This window comes from Prionailurus viverrinus, chromosome D2 (assembly GCF_022837055.1).
Source record: "Prionailurus viverrinus isolate Anna chromosome D2, UM_Priviv_1.0, whole genome shotgun sequence".
NCBI lineage: Eukaryota > Metazoa > Chordata > Mammalia > Carnivora > Felidae > Prionailurus > Prionailurus viverrinus.
This window is the reverse complement of record NC_062571.1, coordinates 31,976,030-32,000,094: the sequence shown is the minus strand read 5'-3', so window position 1 is coordinate 32,000,094 and position 24,065 is coordinate 31,976,030. Positions and strand designations below refer to the sequence as shown.

Genomic DNA, 24,065 nt, shown 5'->3' with positions numbered 1-24,065 from the left:
TCAGGTAACAGCCTTCCCGGGATGGAGCAAGTGGTTACGGAAACTTGCACAGCCAGCCCACCCACACCATCTGGAGGGAGCTCTGGGTCCCCAGGGATGGGGCAGGAGTGGAGGGTGGGCAGTGGATGGGGCCCCAGAGCAGGGAGGGCCCACAACCACTGCTCTGACTCCCTGGGAGACATGATGGGGCTCTGGTCCCAGTTCTGCCATTTCACCTGTCAGCCCCCATGATTCTGGAGGTGGGATTGCTCAAGCGCGTAAGGTGCACCTGTAAACCATGAAGAGCCACGGTGATCTATGGAGCAGGAGAGAGCGCTACAACAGGAAGAGGAAGCGTGCGTAGGCCCTGCCTGCAGTGACACTCACAGTCTGGGTGGGGGGCAGAGGACAACTGCAGAGCACCCAGAGCAACCGGGTCAGGGGACCAAGGCAGGGCAGGGGGCTGGACCAGGACGGGCATCAAAAAAGGTGCCCGGGTGGCTCAGTCGGTTAGGGTCCAACTTTAGCCCAGGTCATTATCTCAGTTTATGAGTTTGAGCCTCGCGTCAGGCTCACTGCTGACATCTCAAGAGTCTGGAGCCTGCTTCAGATCGTCTGTCCCACTCTCTCTCTCCACCCCTCCCCCACTCACTCTCTGTCCCTCTCAAAATAAATAAATACACTTAAAAAAAAAAAGGTGGTGATATTAGAGGTGGGTTAGGAAAAAGCAGGGCAGGAAGGTGCCCTGAGAGGGGGAGGAAAGGGGTCAGAGAGTGAGGTGTGTCCAAGGGAGACTGACAGGGGAGGGGGCAACAGGGGAGGCTGGGGCCCAGAATAGGGTGTGGAAGCCACTCCAGGCCCTGATGCGATGGACAAAGGGGCCACTGAAGGCTTCTGGCGGATGTGAGGGTGGAAATGGCCCCATGGCTGCTGCAGGAAGACGAATGGAGCAGAGAAAGACAGGTGCCTTGTTTTAAGGACCAACCAACCAGGGGCTCAAAAAAGTGCAGTTTTGCTTAGCAATTAGGAGGCGGAGGGGCCCCTGGATGGCTCAGTCGGTTAAGCGTCCGACTTCAGCTCAGGTCTGATCTCACCGTTCATGAGTTCGAGCCCCACGTCGGGCTCTGTGCTGACAGCTCGGAGCCTGGAGCCTGCTTCGGATCCTGTGTCTCCCTCTCTCTCTGCCCCTCCCTCACCCGTGCTCTGTGTCTCTCTTTCAAAAATAAACATTGAAAAAAAAAAAAAGAAATCAGGAAGTGGACAAAAAATTAAAAGAAGTTTTTACCTAGATACAAAGTATGGCCAATACACCACCATCCGCCGACCCCTAAGTAGTTACTCCGTGCTATACTGCACTGGGCACTCATCACCCCATCCCTTCCCAATCTCCATCCCTGGAGCCTACTCGACATTTTCTTAGAAAGGAGAGGAAGTCACCCCCAGATCCACCAGGCAAGAACCATTTTAAACTGCTTTCAGCTAGAGAGCTCTAACGACACATCCTACAGGCATGAGAAGCCCTCAGCTCTGGGTTGGCCCACGGGTTGGCCCGGGGCACAGCCACACAAGCCCTATCCTCTCCAAGCCCCCTGCTCCCATGGGGACAGAGGCCTGCTGCTCCCAGAGACACCAGAGGGGACAGAGTCTGAGGAATATTCAGGGTGGAGAGGTTGAGTGTCCTTCTGAGCCCTACTGGTAAGTAGGGTAGAATTATCTCTAAATTCGGACCACAAGTAAAGGTGACACTGACACCCCCCCCCGCCACGAGGTGCCATGGGCTATTCCTGCATGATCACAGGCTATGATTTGGGACAATGACCCATCTTCCCATCAAGGCCCTGGTTTCCTTAAAATCACCCCATGTTGGCACCGTCTGGGGAGGAGGAGAGGCCAGCCACCTCCTGTCGATAAAAATAGTGGCACCATTTTTAAATGGCCCGGCCGGCCAGGCTGTCATTAGCTGTGGTGGAGCTGGACAAGGCTTCCTCATCCACCGGGCCTGAGCCCTAAAATAGAAGAGGCCTCGGAAAGGGGGCCGGGGTGCTGGGCATTTCAGCTCTCTCCAGCCTGAGGTTGGCCAGCCTCAGCGTGGGCCCAGCGTGGCAGGCAGTGGTTCTGCTGAAGCTCTGCTCTTTGCTGGGCCACAAGGAAGAGGCCCACGGAGGCCGGGCTGATGTGCCTCCCCAGGTGTGTCTGGGGCCGACTGCATACCACATGCCAGACTGAGCACATCACACCCAGAGCTCACTGTTAGATCCTAACTTGCCCTCCTAGCAACCCCGTGAAGGAAGAGGGACGTCCCGTTTTGCAGATGAGGCCGGGCCAGGCTAAGTAGCTGCCCGACGCCAGAGTTCCCGTCTGGGACAGGAATTGCAAACACCCAGCTCAGCTCTCTGACCACCCTGGGCCCTTTCGCCACAGTTGAGCTCAACCACACCCTATCTCACTCTTGACTCTCTACCTTTACCCGCCCCCCCCCCCCCCGGCCTTGCTCCTGCCTGGAAAGCCCTTCTCCTCCACCAGGCCTGGCCCTGCTCCACTCGTCCCTTCAGGCCCTGGCCGAGCCCTGGCTCTCCTGAAGCCTGCTCTGAGTGCTCCAGCCCCTTCTCGGCCTCCTCTGCTCCCCAAGGAACGATCGGTCTGGAAGACAAGCCTGGGGGCAGGCACCGGACTCTAAGCAGGCTCCCACCTTCCCTCCTCCCCGCCACCCTGAATGTCAGTGTCAGGGCTCAGACTAGGCGTGAAGCAGGCACGGGGTTGGTGGGTGAACACACTTCCAGTGCCATCTGGAATCGGGATTCCAGGCAGGACACTGGGGACCCCACATGTGCACCTCCACCCCCGGGAATCCGGACTCTGCCGTGCTACCCCTGCTTGTGGGCTCCAGGGGGATATCGATCTGGCTTCTCAAACTCACAGAGCATGTCCCAGGCGAACCTCCTGAGGTCTCCCCAAATCTGCCCGCCCGCACGTCTGCCCGTCTTAATGCTCATCCTTCCTGCTGCTCAGCCCAAAGCCTGGCGTTTCTCCCTACCTTCGCCCTTTCTCGGCCCTACGTCCAGCTAGTCAGGGCATCTCATTGACTCCACTTCAAACGCTCCCAGATGAAGCTCGCCTCTCACCACCTCAAGTCAAGCACCTGTCTGGCCTCCCTGGCCACCCTCCCTCCCACTTCTGAGACCTATTCTCAACACAGCGCCAGAGTGATCCCGCTAGAATCGTAAGTCGGCTCCTCTGCTCAACCCACTGCACAGGCCCCCACTGGCACTCAGTGGAGAAACCAACGTCTGTGTGATCGTCCCTGGACGATCGATCCCAGACCAGGCCCCATCCAGCCTTCCCCCTGCCCGCGTGGCCACTGACCTCCTCTCTTGCCCGTCCCTGCTCCTCCTCCTTGCCCCTCCAACACACCAGGAAGCCCCCACCTCAGGGCCTTTGCACTTGCCATATCCCTCTGTCTGGATGTCAGCATGGCTCTCCCATTTACCCCCTCCGATCTTTGTGCAAATGACACCTTCTTCATCAAGCCCCTTCCTAACCCAGATCGGATGTTAAGACTGCAACCCCCTACGCCCACAGACGTATCGCTACCCGACGCAACGTGACTTTGACTCATATGCTGTTCCTCACGTGTCTCCCTCAGAGAGCGTGGGTCCCCCGAGGGTAGGAGCGTCCCCGTTCTGAGGTATGCCCAGGACTAGCACAGTGCCCGGCACTTGGAAGGTATGCGACAAACGTCTGCCAAGTCAGTGACTATCGGGTCTATCTTCCGTTTTTATTAAGCCCCAAATCACAGACTGCCTGGGGTTACCTAGATCAACCCCTCTGCTTTCCGGAAGGGGAGATCAAGGTCAAAGAGGTGAAGTGACATGCCAGGGTCACCTGGAGAGCCGGGCACAGCATAGGCTGCCGGGCAAACGGAGCCCAAAAAGAGAAACAAGGGGAACAAGTGGGGCCAGGCTCAGGGCCTGAGTCAATCCGGGCCAGACAACACCCCTGTTACTGGAGTATCCCTGCTGCCGTTCCCCCGACCCACTCAGTTGGAACAAGCAATGGCCCCGTGGCCTCTGCTGTCCAGGTGAAGCAGGGTTCTGGGCTGGGCAGGGAACAGACAGCCCTCAAAGTTGGTTCGTCTCCGCAGGGCAAGGTCCCAGAGCTCCGACCCCATCATTCTCAAAGTTCAACACACCGCCCACTCCTTGTCGGACATGGGCCCTCAAGCAGTCAGTGCCAGCTGCTTCCAGGGGCTCTCTACGAGTCCCTGCAAACTGTCCTCAGGCCGGTCCTGGGGCGTCAAGCACGCGGAAGCTTTTTGTAACTCCCGAGAAGGGAGAGAACGGCCCTCGGCGCATAGACAAGGAACCGGTTTTCCAAAGAACACCTCCTGTTCGGTACTTTCAGAGCAGGAAGGGACTAAACCTGGCACCATGGGCTTCTGTGTGCGTCATTCATTCACCAAAGGTTGTTCACCCCTAGCCAGGCTCTGCACTTCAGTGCCAAGCATGGTCCCCGCCCTCAGGAGCCCACTGCCCTGCACATAACCTAGTGGGCTGGCCAGGTGTCCCAGCCCCGCTGCCCACCACCCCCTGCACACCCGCTCCCACCTCACCTAGTACCCCGGCTGGTGCTCACCACCACCCTTCAAGGCAGGTAGGGGAAGCAATAGTGACCCCAGGTGACAGATGGCACAGGAGATGCCCGGGCAGGCCAAAGCAATGTGGCAAAGGTCGTGCAGGGAGCTGCTGGCAGAGCCCAGGCTAGAACTCAGGGCTTCCGACCCACACCCAGGGCTCCTCAGGTCGCTAGAGAAGACTGCCCTCTCCTGGCAGACGGGCAGTGTGGACAAAGAACAAGAAGGCATAAGGAAGGCAGGGCCGAGTTTTGCTGTTTCATCGTACAAGGACTTACTCAACCTCCCGCCCATCTATCTGCTCACTAGACTGGCGTCTCCAGAGCCCGAGGTGGGCCAGGCAGGGCCTGCAGTCAGAGTTTCAGAGCCGAGACCCTGCACGGCAGAAGAGAGACAAGCAGCAGAAAGAGGCGGCCCCAGTGACAACCACGACCCTGACAACGACAGCCGTGCGCACAGAGGCAGCGGCTCGGCTCGTGCACGCGGAGTGGGCGCGGCCGAGGTGTGTACCCCTCCCAAACCACTGAGAGTTCCAAGCCTCGGGTGCGCACTTAGAAACAAGCCTGGCACACGGCTCCAGCTCTGTGGATGCCTGCTGCTGCATAAACCGGGAAACGCCCCTGCAGGGTGCACATTGCTCCAGCTCAGCCACACGGTGAGGAGGAAGGGAAAGCGAGAGAGGTCTCAGCTACTGAGAACGAGTGCCCTACACACGTGCACGCATGTGCACACGCACGCGGCACACACACACACACACCCTCTCCCCGTTCTGGCAGCCGCTGGATGACCCACTGGCTCAATTTTGGGCTGAGTGTGAAAGAGCCTTAGGAGGCAACCCTTTCCCTCCATCGTATTTTATGTGACAGCACACGGCATTCCAGGGTGGCTCCGATCGCATGGCCCTGGCCCCGGAGACACATTACCTACTGGAATGAGGTCTCCAGGGAACAGCTTTGGCCAAGCCAGAGTCTTGGAGAGACTGAGAGAGACCCCACCTGGGGCTCAGAGCCAAAACTGTCTCACTCTATATTTTTCGTAAGATAACAACCTTCGACTTTGGGGACACTGAGCTCAGTCTCTGACCTCTTGGCAACTCTGCACCAACCCGGGCCGGGGCATGCAGTAGGGCCTGGGGACGTCCTTGCAGTAGGGCCTTGGGACATCCTTGCCGACCCCTCCTTTTTCCACCACAATAAAACTGCCTCCTGGGTCATGGTCATCCAGAAGGAAAGGAACACAGGCAGAGGAGTTGGGAGATAGGTTCTGGTCCTGCCTCAAGCTGGTCACAGTGTCATTAGGCCTCAGTGCCTTCCTCGGTAAAACGGGCCTCATAAATCCCAGTCATCTCCTTACCAGTGGCTCTGAGGACCAAAGGAGACAAAAAAGTAAGTTCTGAGAAAACTCGAAAAGCACTGCTCAAAGTTAAAGCACTACAGTCTTCATAAAATAAATCTCAACTTGAGACCAAAGGACATTTTCTTTCTCTTTGTGGGGCTTTTATCTCAGCTTTTCTTCAAACTCTTTCTGAAGGGACAGAAGGGAGACACATTAGACTGTGTTAAATACAGAACACTAAGAATTAACGTCACCAGCCAAGGCTAAGGAAAAGGCCCCCTGGCATTAATGATTCTAGCAGGACTTCCTCCAGGAGCCCTGACCTTGGTTTCTGTCACAAATATTTTCCCTTTCCAGGCCCAGCAGGAAACAACTAATTCACCAGATGGTGTCACCACTGTGGGCTGGTGGCCATCTTGGATTCTCTCAGCCTGGGGCCCAGCCTTCTCACCTCTATCGAAACCTCAAGGAGTGGCTTAGTTCAAAGAGTTTTCTCTTTTTTTCCTTTCGAGGTGGTTTTCTAAAATGCCCTGAGCCTTCTGGCCCCCTCACACGCATAGGACTGATCAGGCCCTGACCCACTGTCACTGACGTTCTAGAGAACGGGGGAGGAGGCATCACTGAGCTGCAACCCACAGAGGCCAGGCAGCCCAAATCGGGCCCAGGCAGAGAGGGCGGCCCAGACTGTTAGTACACCAGGGAAGGCCTGTCTCCATGGAAAATGTGTATGCAGCTTTGGTCCCACCCCCCACCCCCCCCCCCCCCAGCCCACTCCTATACCTGTGACCCGAGGCTGGGATACGCTCCTACCCTCCGGCCTTCTGAGGCTGGGAATACAAGGGCAAGGATCATGGATTCTAGTTGTTCTTTTCCCCCACAGCAGGGCTTGAGGTGGGAGGGAAGTGTAACTGCCTCCGACTCGGGAAGCCGTGTGGCACCCGGAGTGGATGTGACCTGAGAGTCGGTCTGGGGCCTCTCTCTCCTCCTGCCACCCACCAGCTGTGGGTTCTTGGGCAAGCCCAGTGCCTCCCTTCCTCAGATACAAAATGGAGGCACTGTTACGGTCTGCCCTTCATCAGGCACAGGTACAGAGTAAGGACTGAGCCAGGAGTGCCCCCGCTGCTGGGGGCGCCTCCCACACAGGTTCCCAGTGGGGACACATGGGGGCTGGGTCCCCTGGCCTCCAGCACTGGCCTCTAACAACTCCCAGCCTCCCCCCAGGAGCCCCTCCATCTTTCTTCTCCTGGCCCACCCAGGTCACCCAGACCCTCATCACCGACCGCAGGTCTATCCGACTCTGGAGGGACCTTAGGGCTCACCAACCCCAACAGCCTTCCCCTTGGCTTTAGAGAAGCCCCTCCCAAACCTCCTTTGAACAGGAGCAAATCACGGGAAAACCCAAGCTCAGGGCCTGCCTTCCTGCCTCCCCTGCACCCCGGCCAAGTATCTTTCCGTAAGTACTGCAGTTAATTCGTGGAGAGGGAATGAGAGAGCCAGCATATCACTATTTTGCAAACCCTCAATGAAGTAAAGAGCGCAGGGGACGAGCAGCTGCAGCTGCCAGGTCACAGAAGAGACCACGGGGCCTTCTGAGCCCGCGTGGCGGCACACAGCACCCCTGTGACTCTGCTGGCCGAAACCAAGCCAAATCTGATCGAGCCTCTGGCTCCACCCGGGGAGACAGGGGGAACAGGAGCTGCGACATGACATGGCCCAGCTAAACCTGGGGATACAACGAGCAGGGTCCAGACTGGGGGATGCCCGGTGAGCAAGCCCGTTACCTCGGCAGACACACTTCAGGGGAAGAAGAGCGGGCAGAGCGGTTCTAGATTCCACGGGCCACATCGGCCCCATGTGAGCTGTGGCGCTTGTTTGGATCCTGATCCAAGGCCAACAGACTCTGTGGGACCAGGTGAGAACATCTAAACGCTCACCAGGTATTAGATCGTAAGAAGCTACTGTCATTTTAAGTATGATAATGACCTTTTTTTTAAAAGATCCCTCCCCACTGGGGCGCCTGGGTGGCTCAGTCAGTGGAGCGTCTGACTTCGGCTCAGGTCATGATTTCACGGTTCGTGAGTTCGAGCCCCGCGTCAGGCTCTGTGCTGACAGCTCGGGGCCTGGAGCCTGCTTCGGGTTCTGCGTCTCCCTCTCTGTTCCTCCCCTGCTCACACTCTGTCTCTGTCTCTCTCTCAAAAATAAATAAAGATTTAAAAAAATAGAAAAAAAATAAAAGATCCCTCCTCCCCTTAAGGTACCTGCTGAAATACTGGCAGAGGAAGTAACAGGAGGTCTGGGACTTGTTTCAAAATAATCTGGGGGGGGGGGCAGGGAGAGGGCTGGGGGGGAACCTTAGGTGAACTAAGACTAGCCCTGATTGGTAATTCCTGAAGCTGGGAGGTGGGCACACAAGGGTTCATGAAATCACTCTCCCAGTTTTGAAATTTTGTTTGAAATTCTCCAAAATAATTAAAAGAAAAATAAGGTCTGACCTTCTGACTCCGTCACCAATCTTACTTACTTCTAAGCATCAGCCTACAGAAATTATCTGCACCGATTAAAGAACAACACACACTACGACGTTCAATGTGGCATCACCCACCCAGAGCACAACGGGGGGCGATGTGACAGTCCACCTCTACGGGGACGGCAGGTGACACTGGGTGCTTCCACTCTACAGACTCTGTGAACATGAAATATGATGATGATGTAAGGCTCTTCAGCAAACAAGATAAAGTGTCCATGAGCTGAAACTATGGTCTAACATTGTCTTTATAATAACAAGCTACAGACAGCCCTCCTGCCTGCTGTTATTTATTTTTGAAAAAATTTTTTAATGTTTTTATTTATTTTTGAGACAGAGAGAGACAGAGCATGAGCAGGGGAGGGGCAGAGACAGGGGGAGACAGAATCTGAAGCGGGCTCCAGGCTCTGAGCTGTCAGCACAGAGCCTGACGCGGGGCTCGAACTCACAGACTGTGAGATCATGACCTGAGCTGAAGTCGGACATTCAACCGACTGAGCCACCCAGGCGCCCCAGTGCCTGCTGTGTTTAAATAAGCAGCCAGGTACTTGGGGCGCCTGGGTGGCTGAGCGCCTGGGTGGCTCAGTCGGTTAAGTGTCTGACTTTGGCTCAGGTCATGATCTCACGGTTCGTGGCCCTTGTCTGGCTGTGTGCTGACGGATCAGAGCCTGGAACCCGCTTCGGATTCTGTGTCTCCCTCTCTCTCTACCCCTCCCCCGCTCATTCTCTCTCTCTCTCTCTCTCTCTCTCTCTCTCTCTCTCTCTCAAAAATAAACATTAAAAATAAATTTAAATAAACAGCCAGGTACCAAGGGTGAGATGCACCTGCCCATTTCTAGAGGAGTCAGTCCACGGGAGGGAAAGGGTAGAGGAAGCAGCTGCCTTTCTGGAGCCTCAAGTAGTGAGGCCTGCAGCCCACCAGGGACAACAGGGACCGAGACCCTCAGGTGAAGGGTGACATGGTCAGGGGAGGGGCTTGGGGCTAGGAGTGAGAATTTTTGTGTCTTATCCCTGCTCTGCTACCAACTCACAGGGGACCCTAGACAACCCACTCTCTAGCTCATCTGCAAACAGAGGAGACGGACGTTCTGTAAGTCCTTTAGCACTAAAATCTGAGGGTCTCTATGGGGACTTGGTAGCTCCAGGAACATCACAGGATGCTCCGGCCCTGCAGGAGTCCTCAGAGCCCCCCCATTAGCTGAACGCTTCCTGCGCCCAGCCAAGCCCTGCCAGGAAGCAGTACTGATGCAGCCTGGCAGGTGGGGACGCAGGCGGTCAGAGAGGCTGTCGGAACCCAGGCCCCTCCCATTCCCACATCCACATTCCTTCTGCCAGTCAGCCCAGAACAATCTAACCCACTTCCTTAATGAACTCCATTCCAGAGTCCACACGCGCACACACGCATGCACTGAGCGGGCCAGAGGCCCCTTCTAATCTGGAGGCAGCCAGGGCACCTCACGCCAGCCTGACCTCAGGCAGGACGCGTGCTCTGGGTCCGGCTAGGTCAAGCGCAGGGTGACCTTGAAGGAGGTGTTCTGCCTTTCTGACTAAAGGACATAGAGGCCCGGTTGCCAAAAGCTGTGATTCCCAAATCGGGGTCTATAACCGGTTTCATGAGTCCACAGGAATTTAGAAATGCAAACCTGCTCAAGGAATGTTCTCCACTCTGAGATAAAGTCCATTCTACTTTTCTGGTACTAAAACATCCTTTCTTTTATGAAATGCCAACCACATTTGATGGTAGTTAGGTTTTTAAACTTTTTGTTTCTTTCTTTCCTTCCTTCCTTTTCTTGAAAACAGATACGTTTAACAAGGTTACACACTGGCAACCTTAGAAAGGTCCTTCCTTTTTAAAACTGGCCTGTGAAATCCCCACCACTGGGATTAAGGTGGCTTTTGGCTCCTCCTGCAGTCCTGGGACCTCTAAGGTTAGTGTCCTTATAAGAAAAGGTACCAGAAGGCCCATGCCTTTCTCTCTCCCTCCCTGCTATCTGTCCACATACAGGCACCAGGGAAAGGCCATAAGGGGACATGATGAGAAGGCGGCCATATGCATGCAGGATGAGAGCACTCACTAGAAACCAAATCGGTCAGAACCTTCATCCTGGGCTTTCCAGCATTCACATCGTGAGAAAATAAGTTTCTGTTGCTTAGGCCATGTGGTCTGTGGTATTTTGTTGTGGCCGCCCGAGCTGACTAATGCTCTTATGATGGCCTCTCTCCGGTCTAGGTGTCAATCCCCTCTGCAAAAGTGAGACAGTGACATTCCATGAGGCCAGCATCACCCTACTGCCAAACCAAACAAAGACATCAAAGGAAAAAGAAAACTACGAACCAGTATCTCTTACAAATCTGATGCAAAAATCTTCAACAAACCAAATCTAGCAACGTAAAAAGATACACATCATGACCAAGTCGGATTTAACCCAGGAATGCAAGGCTGGTTTAACATCCAAAATCCAATTAAAGTAATATACCACGTCAATAGAATAAAGAGCAAAAACCATATAATCATCTCAACAGACATGGAAAAGGCATCTGATAATATTAAAACACCTCCTCATGAAAAAAAAAAAAACCCTGATAAACTGAGAATGGAAGGGAACTTTCTCAAGATGACAAGAGTATCTACGAAAAGGTCATAGCTAACATCATACTTAACGTGAAAGGCTGCAAGCTTGCCCCCTAAGACCAAGAACAGAACAGGGATGTCTGCTCTAGCTACTTTTATTTAACATTCTACTGGAGGACCTACCAGGGCAATTGAGCAAGAAAATTAAATAAAAGCCATCCAAATTACAAAGGAAGATGTAGGGGTGCCTGGGTGGCTCAGTCGGTTGAGCGTCCCACTCTTGATGTCAGCTCAGGTCACGATCTCATTGTTCGTGGGTTCGAACCCCAAGTCGGGCTCCAGGCTGACAGCACAGAGCCTACTTGGGATTCTCTTTCTCCCTCGCTCTCTGCCCCTCCCCTATGCTCATGTTCTCTCTCTCTCTCTTAAAATAAATAAACTTTATTTTTTACTAGTATTATTTTTTTACATTTATTTATTTTTGAGAGAGAGAGCGTGAGCAGGAGAGGGGAAGAGAAAGAAGGAGACACAGAATCCGAAGCAGGCTTCAGGCTCTGAGCTGTCAGCATAAAGCCTGATGGGGGGCTTGAGCCCACAAACTGTGAGAACATGACTTGAGCCGAAATCGGACACTCAACCGACTAAGCCACCCAAGTGCCCCAATAAATAAACTTTAAAACAAGAAAGGAAGTAAAACTATCTCTATTTGTAAATGGCATGATCTTATAAATAGAAAATTCTAAGAATTCACTAAAAAGGTATTAAAACTAATGAATTAGGTTAGCAAGGTTGTAAGATAAATCAATATACGAATATCAGGGCGCCTGGGTGGCTCAGTCGGTTAGGCATCTGACTCTTGATTTTGGTTCAGGTAATGATCTCAGGGCTTGTGGGATCGAGCCCCATGTCGGGCTCTGTGCTGACAGCATGGAGCCTACTTGGGATTCTCTCTCCCCCTGTCCATCCCCCACTCGTACTCTCTCTCTCAAAATAAATAAACATTTGAAAAATAATACTAAAAAATATATACAAATATCAACTGTATTTCTATATAATAACAAGGAACAAACTAAAAATGAAATTGAGAAATCAATTCTACAATAGAACAAAAGCAATAAACTACTTATGAATAAAACTTAACATAAGAAGTATAAAACTTCCAGTCTGGAAACTATAACACATCACGTAAAAAAGTAAAGAAGACCTAAATAAATGGAAAGACATCTCATGTTCATGAAGCAAAAGAGTAATTATTGTTAAGATGGCAATACTTCCCAAAGTCACCTACATGTTCAACGCAATCCCCATCAAAATCTCAGCTGTAATCCTAAAATTCGAAATGCAAAGGACCAAGAATAGCCAAAAAAAAAAAACCTGAAAAAGAAATTCAGAGTTGGAGAACCCATTTCCTAATTTCGAAATTCACTGCAATACTATGGTAATTAAGACAGGGTTGTGCTGGCACAGAACAGACAAATGGATCAATGGAATAGGATTGAAAGTTCAGAAATAAGCCTCCACATTTTCAGTCAGTGGATTTCTTTAGGGGTGTCAAAGCCATTCAGTGGGGAAAGGATTGTCTTTTCAACACACGTACAAGAACAACTGGATTATCTACATGCAAAAGAATGAAACTAGACCTCTATCTCATGCCATATATAAAAATCAACTCAGGAGGGATCAAAGACTAAATGTAAGAGTTATAACTATACAACTCTTAGAAGAAACTATTTGCCTCTTAGAAGTAAATCCTCATGATTAGACATGACACCAAAAGCATAGAGCAACGAAAGAATAGATAAGTCAAAATGTAAAATTTCCATGCATCAAAGGACACCATCAAGAAAGTGAAGGCAGACTAAAGAATTTTAATCGCAGCCACTGGAGAAAAATTTTGCAAATCACATACCTGATAAGAGACTGGTATCTGTAATAAATAAAGACCTCCTGCAAGTCAACAATAAAGACAAAAAAAAAATGTTTAAATGGGCAAAGGATCTGAAGAGACAGTTCTCTAAGGAAGACAGATAAATGGGGGCGCCTGGGTGGCTCACTCAGTTAAGCATCTGACTTCAGCTCCGGTCATGATCTCACGGCTCGTGGGTTCGAACCCCGCACCCGGCTCCCTGCTGCCAGTGCCAAGCCCGCTTCAGACCCTTCGGCTCCCTCTCTCTCTGCCCTCCCCACCACTCATGCTCTGTCTCTCAATCTCTCTCTAAAATAAACATTAAACAATTTAAAAAAAAAAAATGAAGATAGACAAATGGATAATACGTTCATGAAAAGATGCTCAACGTTATTAGTCATAAAGGAAATGCAAACCAAAACCATCATGAAATACCACTTCACACCAGAAGGCAGGCTACAAATGAAAACGATAATCACCACCACCACCATAATTAGCCAGATGTGGAGAAACGGGAACCTTCACGCATCGCTAGGAGAAATGTTAAATGGTACAGCCGCTTTGGAAAATGGTCTGCCAGGTCCTCAAAAAATTAACCAGGGAATTAGCACGTGACCCAGCAGCTCTACTCCCAGGTACATATAGCCAAGAGAAGTGCAAGCGTCTTCATACAAAACCTTGTACATCAACGTCTAAGCAGCATCGTATTCCTAATAGCCAAAAGGGGGAAACAACCTGAACGTCTGTCGACTGGATGAATGGATTCACAAAAGGTGATGTATCCACACGATGGAATATTAGTCATAAAAAGAAATGAAATGGTGATCCATGCGACAACATGGCTGAGACTTGAAAACATGACGCTCCATGAAAGAAGCAGGTCACAAAGGAACACGTATTGTACGATCCCTCTTTTTTTTTTTTAATTTTTTTTAACGTTTTTTTACTTATTTTTGAGACAGAGAGAGGCAGAGCATGAGCAGGGGAGGGGCAGAGAGAGAGGGAGACACAGAATCCGAAGCAGGCTCCAGGCTCTGAGCTGTCAGCCCAGAGCCCGACACGGGGCTCGAACTCACAGACTGTGAGATCATGACCTGAGCCGAAGCCGGACGCTCAACCGACTGAGCCACCCAGACGCCCTGTACGATCCCTCTTTTATGAAACGTCCAGAAGAGGCAAATCCTCAGAGGCTGAAAGTAGATTCACGGTTGCCTAGGGCTGGGGTGGGGGTGGGGGTGGGGAACTGGGGTACGAAGTTGCTTTTTAGAGTAATGAAAATGTCCTAAATCTGGCTGTGGTGGTGGCTACACAGCTCTGCGAACGTCCTAAAAGCTACTGAACTGCCCATTGTAAATAACTGGTTTGTATGGTATGTGAATTTTAGCTCAATAAAGTTTTTATTAAAAAGACAGCAAGAGGGGTGCCTGGGTGGCTCGGTCAGTTAAGCGTCCGACTTCGGCTCAGGTCATGATCTCGCGGTCCGTGAGTTCGAGCCCCGCGTCGGGCTCTGTGCTGACAGCTCAGAGCCCGGAGCCTGTGTTGGATTCTGTGTCTCCCTCTCTCTCTGCCCCTCCCCTGTTCACGCTCTGTCTCTCTCTGTCTCAAAAATAAATAAACGTTAAAAAAAAAATTAAAAAAAAAAAAGACAGCAAGAGGCTGAGACAGTATTACAGCAGATCCCTCCGTGTGCCTCACCGCCTCCCCCCCGCTCCTGACCAGGAGAATCAGCGTCATCTGAGAGTTTGCCAGACATCCAGACCTACGAAATAGGAAACTCAGCACGGGAGCTCAGCAGCATGCATTTTAAACAGGCCCTCCCGGTAATCCTGAAACTCACTAAAGTTGGGGACTTCTGCCTAGACTATGTGGTTCTCAACCTTGACTATGCATTGCAAGCATCTAGGGAACTTAAAAAAAAGGACCCACTCCCTGGCCCCCCAAGCAGACCTACTAAATCAGGCTCTCTAGGGATGCAACTCAGGCATGGGTAAGTTTTAAAGCTCCCATGTGAAACTATGTGCAGCAGGGATGAAAAAGACTAGATGAAGACCTGCTCTTCAGGCCCTTTGAGTTTGGCCCAGGCCCAGCTCACTATGGCCACCTGGTGGCCATACTGGGGAATGACTCTATATCTTCCTTCTGCTCTGACCCACCACTTCTCACTACCACTAACTCCACCACCAGGAAGCCCTGCATGGGATTCAGGGATCCTCATCCTCCCCCAGCAGAGGTCAGCAGCATCCTGGCCTCTGGAATGGGGGCGGGTGAGCCTGGTTACCAAAAGGTAATGTCAAGTCCTATGACTGGGCCAGGAGGGTTGTATATGACAGAGCCCTGCAGACAACTACTTGAAAGGCACATTTTTTTCTAAATAGGCTGACATCCTGGATTTTTCATAAAATTTGTACTTTCATGGAGACTTTTTATTTTTTTGAGAGAGAGAGAGAGCGTGCACACACATGCATGCACAAAGGAGGGGCGAGAGAGGGGGTGAGGGAGAAAGGGAGGGAGGGAGGGAGGGAGAGAGAGAGAGAGAATCCTTAAGCAGGCTCCATGCCCAGTGGGCAGCCCCACTGAGGGCTTGATCTCATGACTGTGAGATCATGACCGGAGCCAAAATCAAAAGTCAGATACTTAACTGAACTGACCTGCCCAGGCACCCCAACCTTTTAATTTTTTTTTTAAATTTTCAACGTTTATTCATTTTTGAGAGGCAGAGAGAGACAAAGCATGAGTGAGGGAGGGGCAGAGAGAGAGGGAGACACAGAATCCGAAGCAGACACCAGGCTCTGAGCCGTCAGCACAGAGACAGATGCGGGGCTGGAACTTACGAATCGTAAGATCGTCACCTGAGGCAAAGTCGGACGCTCAACTGACTGAGCCACCCAGGAGCCCCCACCTTTTAATTCTTATAACTTAAAGAGTTATTCAAACAGAATTTTTAACTGAGCAGGTCAATCTGGGGCCAGCCCCGGGCAGCACAGACATACACGGGTCGTGGGTGGGCAGCCGGGCAGCATCAGCTGCTAAAACACTGAACGGCTTCCCTGCAGGTGGTTACGTGGCCACCTGCCAAGACCTTGGAGTGGCCCCATCTACCAACCTGACTCTTGCCCGAGACCCTCAGTGCCCCTCATAACCCAGGAACAGAAGGGTTAACACCCAGTACCACAGGGGTCTAGGACAGGGTGTTTGCTCTGACCGGCCACACCGTGACTGGTCCCAGGGCTGCAGCAGCGGTTACTCTGAATATCGCCAGTGCTGGACATCAAGCACTCCAAAGTCAAGCCAGGATGAGTTGGGGCAGAGGTGTTTCCATTTCACAGATCACTTGCAAAAGGCGAAGAAATAACTAAGAACTGAGGAGGGTCCCCCAGGATCCCTAGCCACCTCACACCCAGTCAAACACAACCCGGGCCGTGCACATGGGGAAGGACACCTGGGTCCGGGCGAGGCTCACCTGGCGGTAGGTGCAGATGATGATTTCCCGCAGGTGGTAGTGCATGGGCGTCATGGTCTCACTGACTGTGTCCAGGGCTGCATCTACCTCCTTCTTCACCTGGTGCCCAGCGGGCAGCAGCTGCACCACCTTCATCACCACCTGGGGCCAGAGGAGCACCAAGAAAACCAAGGAGGGTAGGTGGGGCCCCCAGCCCCAGGCTCACCCCACACTAAGGGCCACCTCAAGGTCCATTTCCAAGAAACAGTGCTGGGAACACTGGATATTCACATGCAAGTTTAACTCAAAACGGATCAAAGAGCTAAACAAAGAGCTAAAACCATGAGACTCTTAGAAGAAAATACAGACGAAAGCTTCATGATGTTGCATTGGGCAATGATTTGTTAGATATGACATCAGAAGCAAAGGCAACAAAAGCAAGGACACTATCAACAGTGTCAAAGGGCAACCAACAGAAGCAAAGGAAATATTTACAAATCACATATTGGATAAGGGATTGATATCCAGAATACGTTTAAAAATTCCCATAATGCAACAACAAAACAAACCAAATCAAAAATGGGCAAAGCACTTGAACAGGCACTTCTCCATAGAAGACACGCAGGTGGCCCATAAGCACATGCATGGAAAGATGCTCAGCATCCCTCATCATTAGGGAAACACAACTCAAAACCACAGTGAGATGCCACCTCACACCCACCAGGATGGCTGCTATCAGAACAAAAAACAACAGGTGTTGGGGAAACGAAAACCCTGGTGCTTTGCTGGTGGAAGTGTAACATGGTGCCACTGCCAGGGAACACAGTACGGAAGTTGTTCAAAAATTAAGCGGGCTGCCATATGAGCCAGCAATTCTACTTCTAAAAGTGCAAGCAGATATTTGAATGGATATTTGTACTCCCCTGTTTAGAGCAGCATCATTCACAATAGCCAGAAGGTGAAGATAACCTGTGTCCACCGACAGATAAATTGATAAACAGAATGTGGTCTGTATATACAACAGAATGCTACCCAGCCTTAAAAAAGAGTGAAATTCTAGGGGCGCCTGGGTGGCGCAGTCGGTTAAGCGTCCGACTTCAGCCAGGTCATGATCTCGCGGTCCGTGAGTTCGAGCCCCGCGTCGGGCTCTGGGCTGATGGCTCAGAGCCTGGAGCCTGTTTCCGATTCTGTGTCTCCCTCTCTCTCTGCCCCTCCCCTGTTCATGCTCTGTCTCTCTCTGTCCCAAAAATAAATAAACGTTGAAAAAAAAAATTTTATAAAAAAAAAAAAAAAGAGTGAAATTCTAATAGACCCTCAACACGACGGAACCTCAAGAACACCATGCTGTGCTAAGTGAAATAAACCAAACACAAAAGGAGAAATTCTCTATCATCCTACTTATCTGAAGTACCTAGAACAGTCAAATCCATAGAGACAGAAAGTAGAACAGTGGTCACCAGGGGCTGAGGGGAGGGAGGAATGGGGAGTTACTGTTTTGTGGGGACGGTCAGTTTTCAATGAAGAAAGAGTCCTGGAGGTGGATGATGGTAATGGTTGCACAACAATGCGAAGGTACTCGATGGTTGCACGACAATGCGAACGTGCACGACAATGCGAATGTACGCTTTAAGGCTGGTTAAAATGGTAAATTACATCGTACGTATATTTTACCACAATTAAAAAAACACAAAAATCTAAGAGTCAGCACATCAGCGAGGGGAAGGAAAAGGGGAGTTTCCGGAGAGGGAACAGCATATGCAAAGGCCAAGAAGCTGAGGGAGCTTGACAAGTTTGAGGCCAGGGTGACAGGGCAGCAGGGACAGCAAGGCCAAGAGCAATGTGAGGAGGCCAGCCAACCAGGCGGGAGCCGACCACAGCACCAACGCCAGAGAGCCCCGTGCCAGCTCTGAGCTCCACGTTCCCCGTCTGTAGGGCAGGGACACAGCCGCCTACTTGCAGGGTGTCTGAATTGATGACACGTGGCAAGCGTACAATACAGGGCTGACTAAATTAGAAACGTTAGTGGCTATGCATTCAGTGCCCTGGACTGAAACGGGGGTGGGGCAGGACAGGCCCTGACCCCGCATCGAGGTCACGAGCCACAGCTGGGTCCCAAGTGCCTGTCAGGGAGCGTCGGTGTCACCCAGACGAGATGGTGGCCAGGGCCCCCCCCCACCCAGGGCGGAGCAGCCCAGCGGCAGGGCCAGGCTAGACCGACCCCGCTCTTCTCCAATCGCCATTGACCAGGGCCCGGAGCCAAGCGGACCTGTGCTTTGGTTTGCTCACTGTGAAATGGGAGCAGGGGAGCACGGAGATGATGAGGTGGAAGAAGGTGACGTCATGAAGAGGAGCTCTGAGGGTCCCCTGACCTGCCAGTGAGACGTGCCCTCTCCCCTCGCCCAGGCGTCCCCCGGGGGCCCCTTGGGGCATGCTCACCTCAAACTCGCCCTTGGTGAACTTGGCATCGGGCACACTCACAAGCTCCTCCTCGCCCACCTCGGGGAAGCCCTGAGGGAGGACAGCTGCTAGTACAGGGAGCACCTCTGTCCAGGCCACGCCCTCCCGCTGCGGGGAGCCCCTTGCTGGGGGCGCTGCCAGCCCCACGTGCCCTCTGCCCAAGACTGATGGGAGAGGCTCCAGGACCGCGCCAGGCCCCATCTCTGCCCCCCACACCCTCCTGCCGCAGCCAGCGTCCCCGGACCGAGCCCCACCCTGCCCCATCCACACGTGGCAGGCCACGCATACTTGGATGTGCCAGAAGGCGAGCACAGCCACCACCATGGCGGTCGTGGTCCGGCCCTGGCCGCTGAGGCAGCTGAACACGAAGCCGGTGCCCGCGTCCTTGGCGAGGGCAGCCCGCAGGGCCTCGAGCAGTCGGTCGAAATCCTGGGTGGGGAGACCAGGGGCTAAGTCGGCAGGTGCTCGAGGCCGCAGGCTCCCAACATGGCCCACCCCCCCCACAAACGGCAAATCCCAGCAGCTGTCCTAGGATACTCCGTGCCAGGTTCTGGGTCAGGCTCACAACCTGTGCGCTCACCACTCAACTCACCACGTGCACGTAAATGGCCACACCCCTGTATACCATCACCCCTACCCCAGGCGCCAGGACCAGACACGCGAGCACACACACACACACACACACACACACTCACACACACACACACTGCCAGGACACAAAACGTGTATGCCACTCCCATGAGCTGTGTTCCCAGGCCCTGACCCTGTTGCCTCCCTGGGAAGGGCCCAACCCGCCACCCAGCCCGAGGGCAGGGGTCTGACCTCAGCAGAGCACTGCAGCACATGTCCACCAGGGGGCGACAAACTATGGGCGACCAGACCCACAGAGGCAGGGAATCCGAGCCCCAGCCACCACCTACTACAGGGTACACATCAGAAGTCCCCACACACCCCCGGCACAGAACACACTCCGCACGGACACATCACCAAACACCCAACACATCGCACAGCGACCCACATGCCGGAAGTGGCAGGCACACCTCCCCCCAGATGCATCCCCCATACTTTAAAGACACAAACCACACAGACACCTGCAAAGACACAACCCTACGGAGACCACACCCACACAACCCTGGTCATACACCAGCACTCCGCAGCTCCCTTTTCCACAAACCCCATACCCACACGACAACACACGGTTCCCCAAAGGCACGTTCTCCACGTATCCCCCGGTAAAGACCAGAAGAACGTCGCAGATTCCACACGAACACACCCACCACGCACATACACACCTCCACAGTGACACCCACACCCGCTCCAAACACGCCTCCCCAACAGACACACATTCGCCACAAACACCTGCAACACATAATAAGCACACACGCACATGCAGACGCGAAGCTGTGAATAAACCACCTGGGCCAAATCTGAAGGCTGAACGAGCTCCCAGGCCCCCAGGAGAGCTGTGCCCACAGCCGAGGCCCGGGCCGGAGGGGAGGCGGGAGAGGGCCTCCTCTGCCCCACAGAGGCCCGGCCTGCGCAGCCCCCTCACCTCCTCGCAGGGGGCGCAGAAGTCTGGCATGGGGATGCGGTGGTAAGTCAGGCCGGGGTAGGCCCCACGGTGCTGGGCGAAGACCTCCCGTGTGGTGAGGCATGTCTGGAACCTGTGGGTCGGTGGCCCCCCCGTGCCTGGGAGAGGCGTACTCAGGTGGGCCTTCAGCTGGATCTCCAGGTGCTAGAGGAGGGTGGGACAGAGGGTCAGGCCACCGAGGCAGCCTCCAGGCCACCCCGGAAGGCCAAAGCCTGCCATGGCCAGGACCAGTCCCGGCTTTGGGGAGCAGCCCTGCCCTGAGCCTCAGGGGTGAGAGCCAGACCCAGAGGCGGGGAGAGATGGCCGAAATGGGAGTCCTAAATCAGCCCTCCCTGAGTCTGCTCTTCCTGGGGCCTCAGTTTCTCCATCTTACAAGAGGAGCACGGAATCTTCTGAAGACCCTGCCGGGGGTGGGTCCGAGGTAGGGCTGTGCAGAAGGCAGGACGGCCTCACCTCAAGCTGGTCAGGGGCCATGGGGGGCCCAGGCCACCGCAGGCTGTGGGTGTGCCCGTCACACTCCAACACGGCCTCCTCCCTCAGGTTGACCCACACGACATGCTTCAGCTTCCGCTTGGCATCAGTCAGGTAGGCCAGGATACTCCCCAGGGCCTGGGGGGACAGGAGGGCCATCAGTGAAAGGGCTCCACCCTCTCCCCCGAGCCCCCTGGGACCCCTGGGGTGCCCACCTTGGCGCTGGGCTGGGCTGTGCCATAGATAGGCATGCGGGGCACCCGCCGGAAGTTGGCCACGTCCATCTCTCTGACGGTGCTGAGTGCGTCTGGGGAGATGAGGTCGTCCGCCCCCTGTGGGGAGAGCAGCAAGCCTGTGACCGCAGCAGCTGCCTTGAGACTCAGGGCCTGGCCCAAGGCAGGCAGAGGCGGGCGGGGAGCAGCACTTTACGGTTTACAAAGCACTTTTGCACACTTGGAACTTCGTCACCACCCTGGCAAGGAGCAGAGCGATACTGGCCACCCTCCAGATGAGGAAGGTGAGGCTCAAAGATGAGAGGCCGGTGGCAAAGACATCAGAACCAGGTTTCCTGACTCCCTGTCCCGAGCACCTGGGTTTGCGGAGGAGGAGAGGGCACCACAGCAATGGCCAAAGCGGCAGATGCTTCTCGGGGCCTGAGATCAACCCACGTCACCCATAGGAGGACTCTGCCACCCCAAAGGCCATCACCCCTTTGCCTCCTGTGAAGGGGACCAATGTGTAACCCAACCCCTCAGGAATTGAGGGCGCACGGGCCCCGTGGCCGGCCCACACCCATTTCTACGTCCCCAGACAGCCGGCCACACTCACCAGAGAGCCCTTAGTGAGGAGGTCCCCAGGGACGACAGGCCCCGCTGAGCTCAGGGTCACAGGCAGGCGGTACAGCTCAGGATGGGCACAGAGCCAGCGGCTGAAACTGAGGGCAAAGGCCAGCGGGTACTGCAGCCCAAGGCGGAGAGAGATGGGAGTTCAGGGGCACGAGGCCACCCCAAACTCTCCCAGCCTGCCCTGTGGTGGGGGAGCCCCCAAGAGACATCCATCATGGTCCAGGGCAGGGGAGAGAGGCTGGAGAGAGACGACCAGGAGGTCCAAAGCAAGAGCCTTCCAGGCTCTGATACCCTGCCTAAGGGTACAGAGACGAACCCAGGGCAGAGAGAGGTGAGCCCGCTCTTTGCCTGACCTGCTCTAGGACCACCACTCTATCTGGTCTCTCCTTGCCTCCCCACACCCACCTTCCTCTGCGACCAGCGCACACGTCCCCATGCTCCTCCCCCGCTCCATCGGCGTCCTTGGCGACCCCATGCCAGTCACCGTGGTGGAGAGGCCTGGAGGGACCCCAGGAGAAGGGGTTGTGGGTCCACTCATTCCCCAGCCCCACCTGCTCATGGAGATAGTAGTTAAACAGGACCAGGTAGAAGTATCGCTCCAGGCTCTGCAGCGCCCTCTGCCGGACACCATGCTGGCTGCTGCTTCCCTGAGAGGAGGTGATGGGGAAGAAGGGCCGGTGGTAAAGAGGGGGCTCCTGGGGCCACCCCGTTCCCACCCCCAGAAGGGCAGACGTTAAGCCTCTGAAATCCCCAGGACACAATCTCCCCTCCCTTTATGACACAGTTCTGCCAGGCTGGAAGTTCTTCCAAGCGTCTAACCCTATCCCACTTGCTGGGATTCATCTGTGGCCCCGGGAAAGCCGCTGGTGACTCCACCAGGACTACCGCTATCGGAGCAGGGAGCCTCCCCCACAGGTTCTGCGCCCAGAAATAGGCTGGGATCCACTCCCATTCGCACCAAGGCCACCCCTATTGCAGGGGCCGTGCACGATCGTGTTGAAGAAACAAGTAGATAAAAACACCCTCCTGTAACCCAGAGGCCCTCCCTTAAGAACCGTGACCTTCCCCACAAGAAAACAGAAAGACCCTCGTAACAGTGCTCCAAGGGGGCCGTTATCATTATCCTTACTTTACAGAGGTTCTGAGAAATGAAGTGACTTGCTCAGTCACACAGCTGTGGGCAGGGAGAGCTGGGTCCCCAAACAAATGTCCTAAGCCCAGCCCAGCATGCTCTGGGTAGGGAGCTGTCAGAGAGAATCCCAGGTCCCTCTCTTCACCCTCCAATCTCAGGGTTCTCCTGCTGGGTCAGTAACACCTTCTGGAGGGCAATCGAGATTCATAGAGGCCCGAAAGAAAGGCCATGCCCTTGGATTACATTTAATCCCATCTTTGGGAATCTAGGCCAGAGGTCGGCAAACTTCTATTTCTATAAAAGGCCAGTAAATATTCTAGGGTCTCTCTTCCAGCTGTGCCACAGGTGGTCCTGAAATGAACGGGCAAGACCATGTTCCAATAAAACGTATTTAACAGAGGCGCCTGGCTGGCTCAGTCGGTTGGGCGTCCGACTCTTGATTTCGGCTGAGGTCATGCTCCCAGGGTCGTGGGATCGAGCCCCATGTTGGGTTCCACGCTGAGCGTGCTTGAGAGTCTCTCCTTCCCTCTACCCCTCCCCTGCTTGTGCTCCCTCATGCTCTCTCGAAAAAAATACACAACAAAATAAAACATCTACAAAATCAAGGTGGCAGGTTGCATTTGGCCTATGGGTCGTCATTTGCCAACCTCTGTTCTAGACTGAGGGAGAAAAACCTAAATAAAGAACAGCTTCATTTTCTTGAAGTTTTCTTGATGCAAAAGAATTTGCACTGATGAGCAACTCAACTGTCTCACAGGAGGGGCCGATTAGTAAACCACGGCAGGTGACATGCCAGGGACATCTGCTCTGTGCCAGGCTCCCTGCTAAGTGCTTCATGGCTCTTACTTTGGTGGGTCCTCACAACAATCCTACGGGGTGGCTATGATTAGTGGCCCCGTTTTACGAGTCGGGAAACTGAGGCACAGAGCAGTTAAGCAGGTTGCCCACGCCCACAGAGCTGTAGGTGGCACGGCCGGGACCAGAACCCAGGTGGTCAGGCCATAGCCCGTGCCCTTGCCCCCCACCCCCAGGCCAACAATGGTTGAGCCACCCAATGGGCTTAAGTGACACAGCCAGCAAACATCTCGAGGACAATGAGCAGGGATGCATGAGAGAGTGAAGGGAAAGGCAATGAGCAGGACGCAAACCGTCCCCCGGGCCCCCACACAAGATCATCACAAAGC

At 53.8% G+C, this 24,065-nt stretch overlaps 1 protein-coding gene across 8 annotated transcripts in view; it reads right to left on the bottom strand.

Moving 5' to 3' along the window:
- Positions 1-24,065, bottom strand: part of PALD1 (phosphatase domain containing paladin 1) — a 74,771-nt gene that overhangs the window by 5,301 nt on the left and 45,405 nt on the right. For 6 of the 8 annotated variants that reach the window (XM_047825881.1, XM_047825879.1, XM_047825878.1 and 3 more), the window contains 9 exons: positions 22,301-22,396; positions 21,733-21,861; positions 21,120-21,236; positions 20,887-21,042; positions 20,395-20,577; positions 19,131-19,271; positions 18,822-18,893; positions 16,407-16,547; positions 12,950-12,987 (listed from right to left, as the gene is read on the bottom strand). In XM_047825881.1, coding sequence (XP_047681837.1) covers positions 12,950-12,987; positions 16,407-16,547; positions 18,822-18,893; positions 19,131-19,271; positions 20,395-20,577; positions 20,887-21,042; positions 21,120-21,236; positions 21,733-21,861; positions 22,301-22,396 — 1,073 coding nt within the window. Of the gene's footprint in view, positions 1-10,543; positions 10,712-12,949; positions 12,988-16,406; positions 16,548-18,821; positions 18,894-19,130; positions 19,272-20,394; positions 20,578-20,886; positions 21,043-21,119; positions 21,237-21,732; positions 21,862-22,300; positions 22,397-24,065 lie in introns of all 8 variants that reach the window. The other 2 variants (XR_007145424.1, XM_047825883.1) reach the window with 2 other exon arrangements.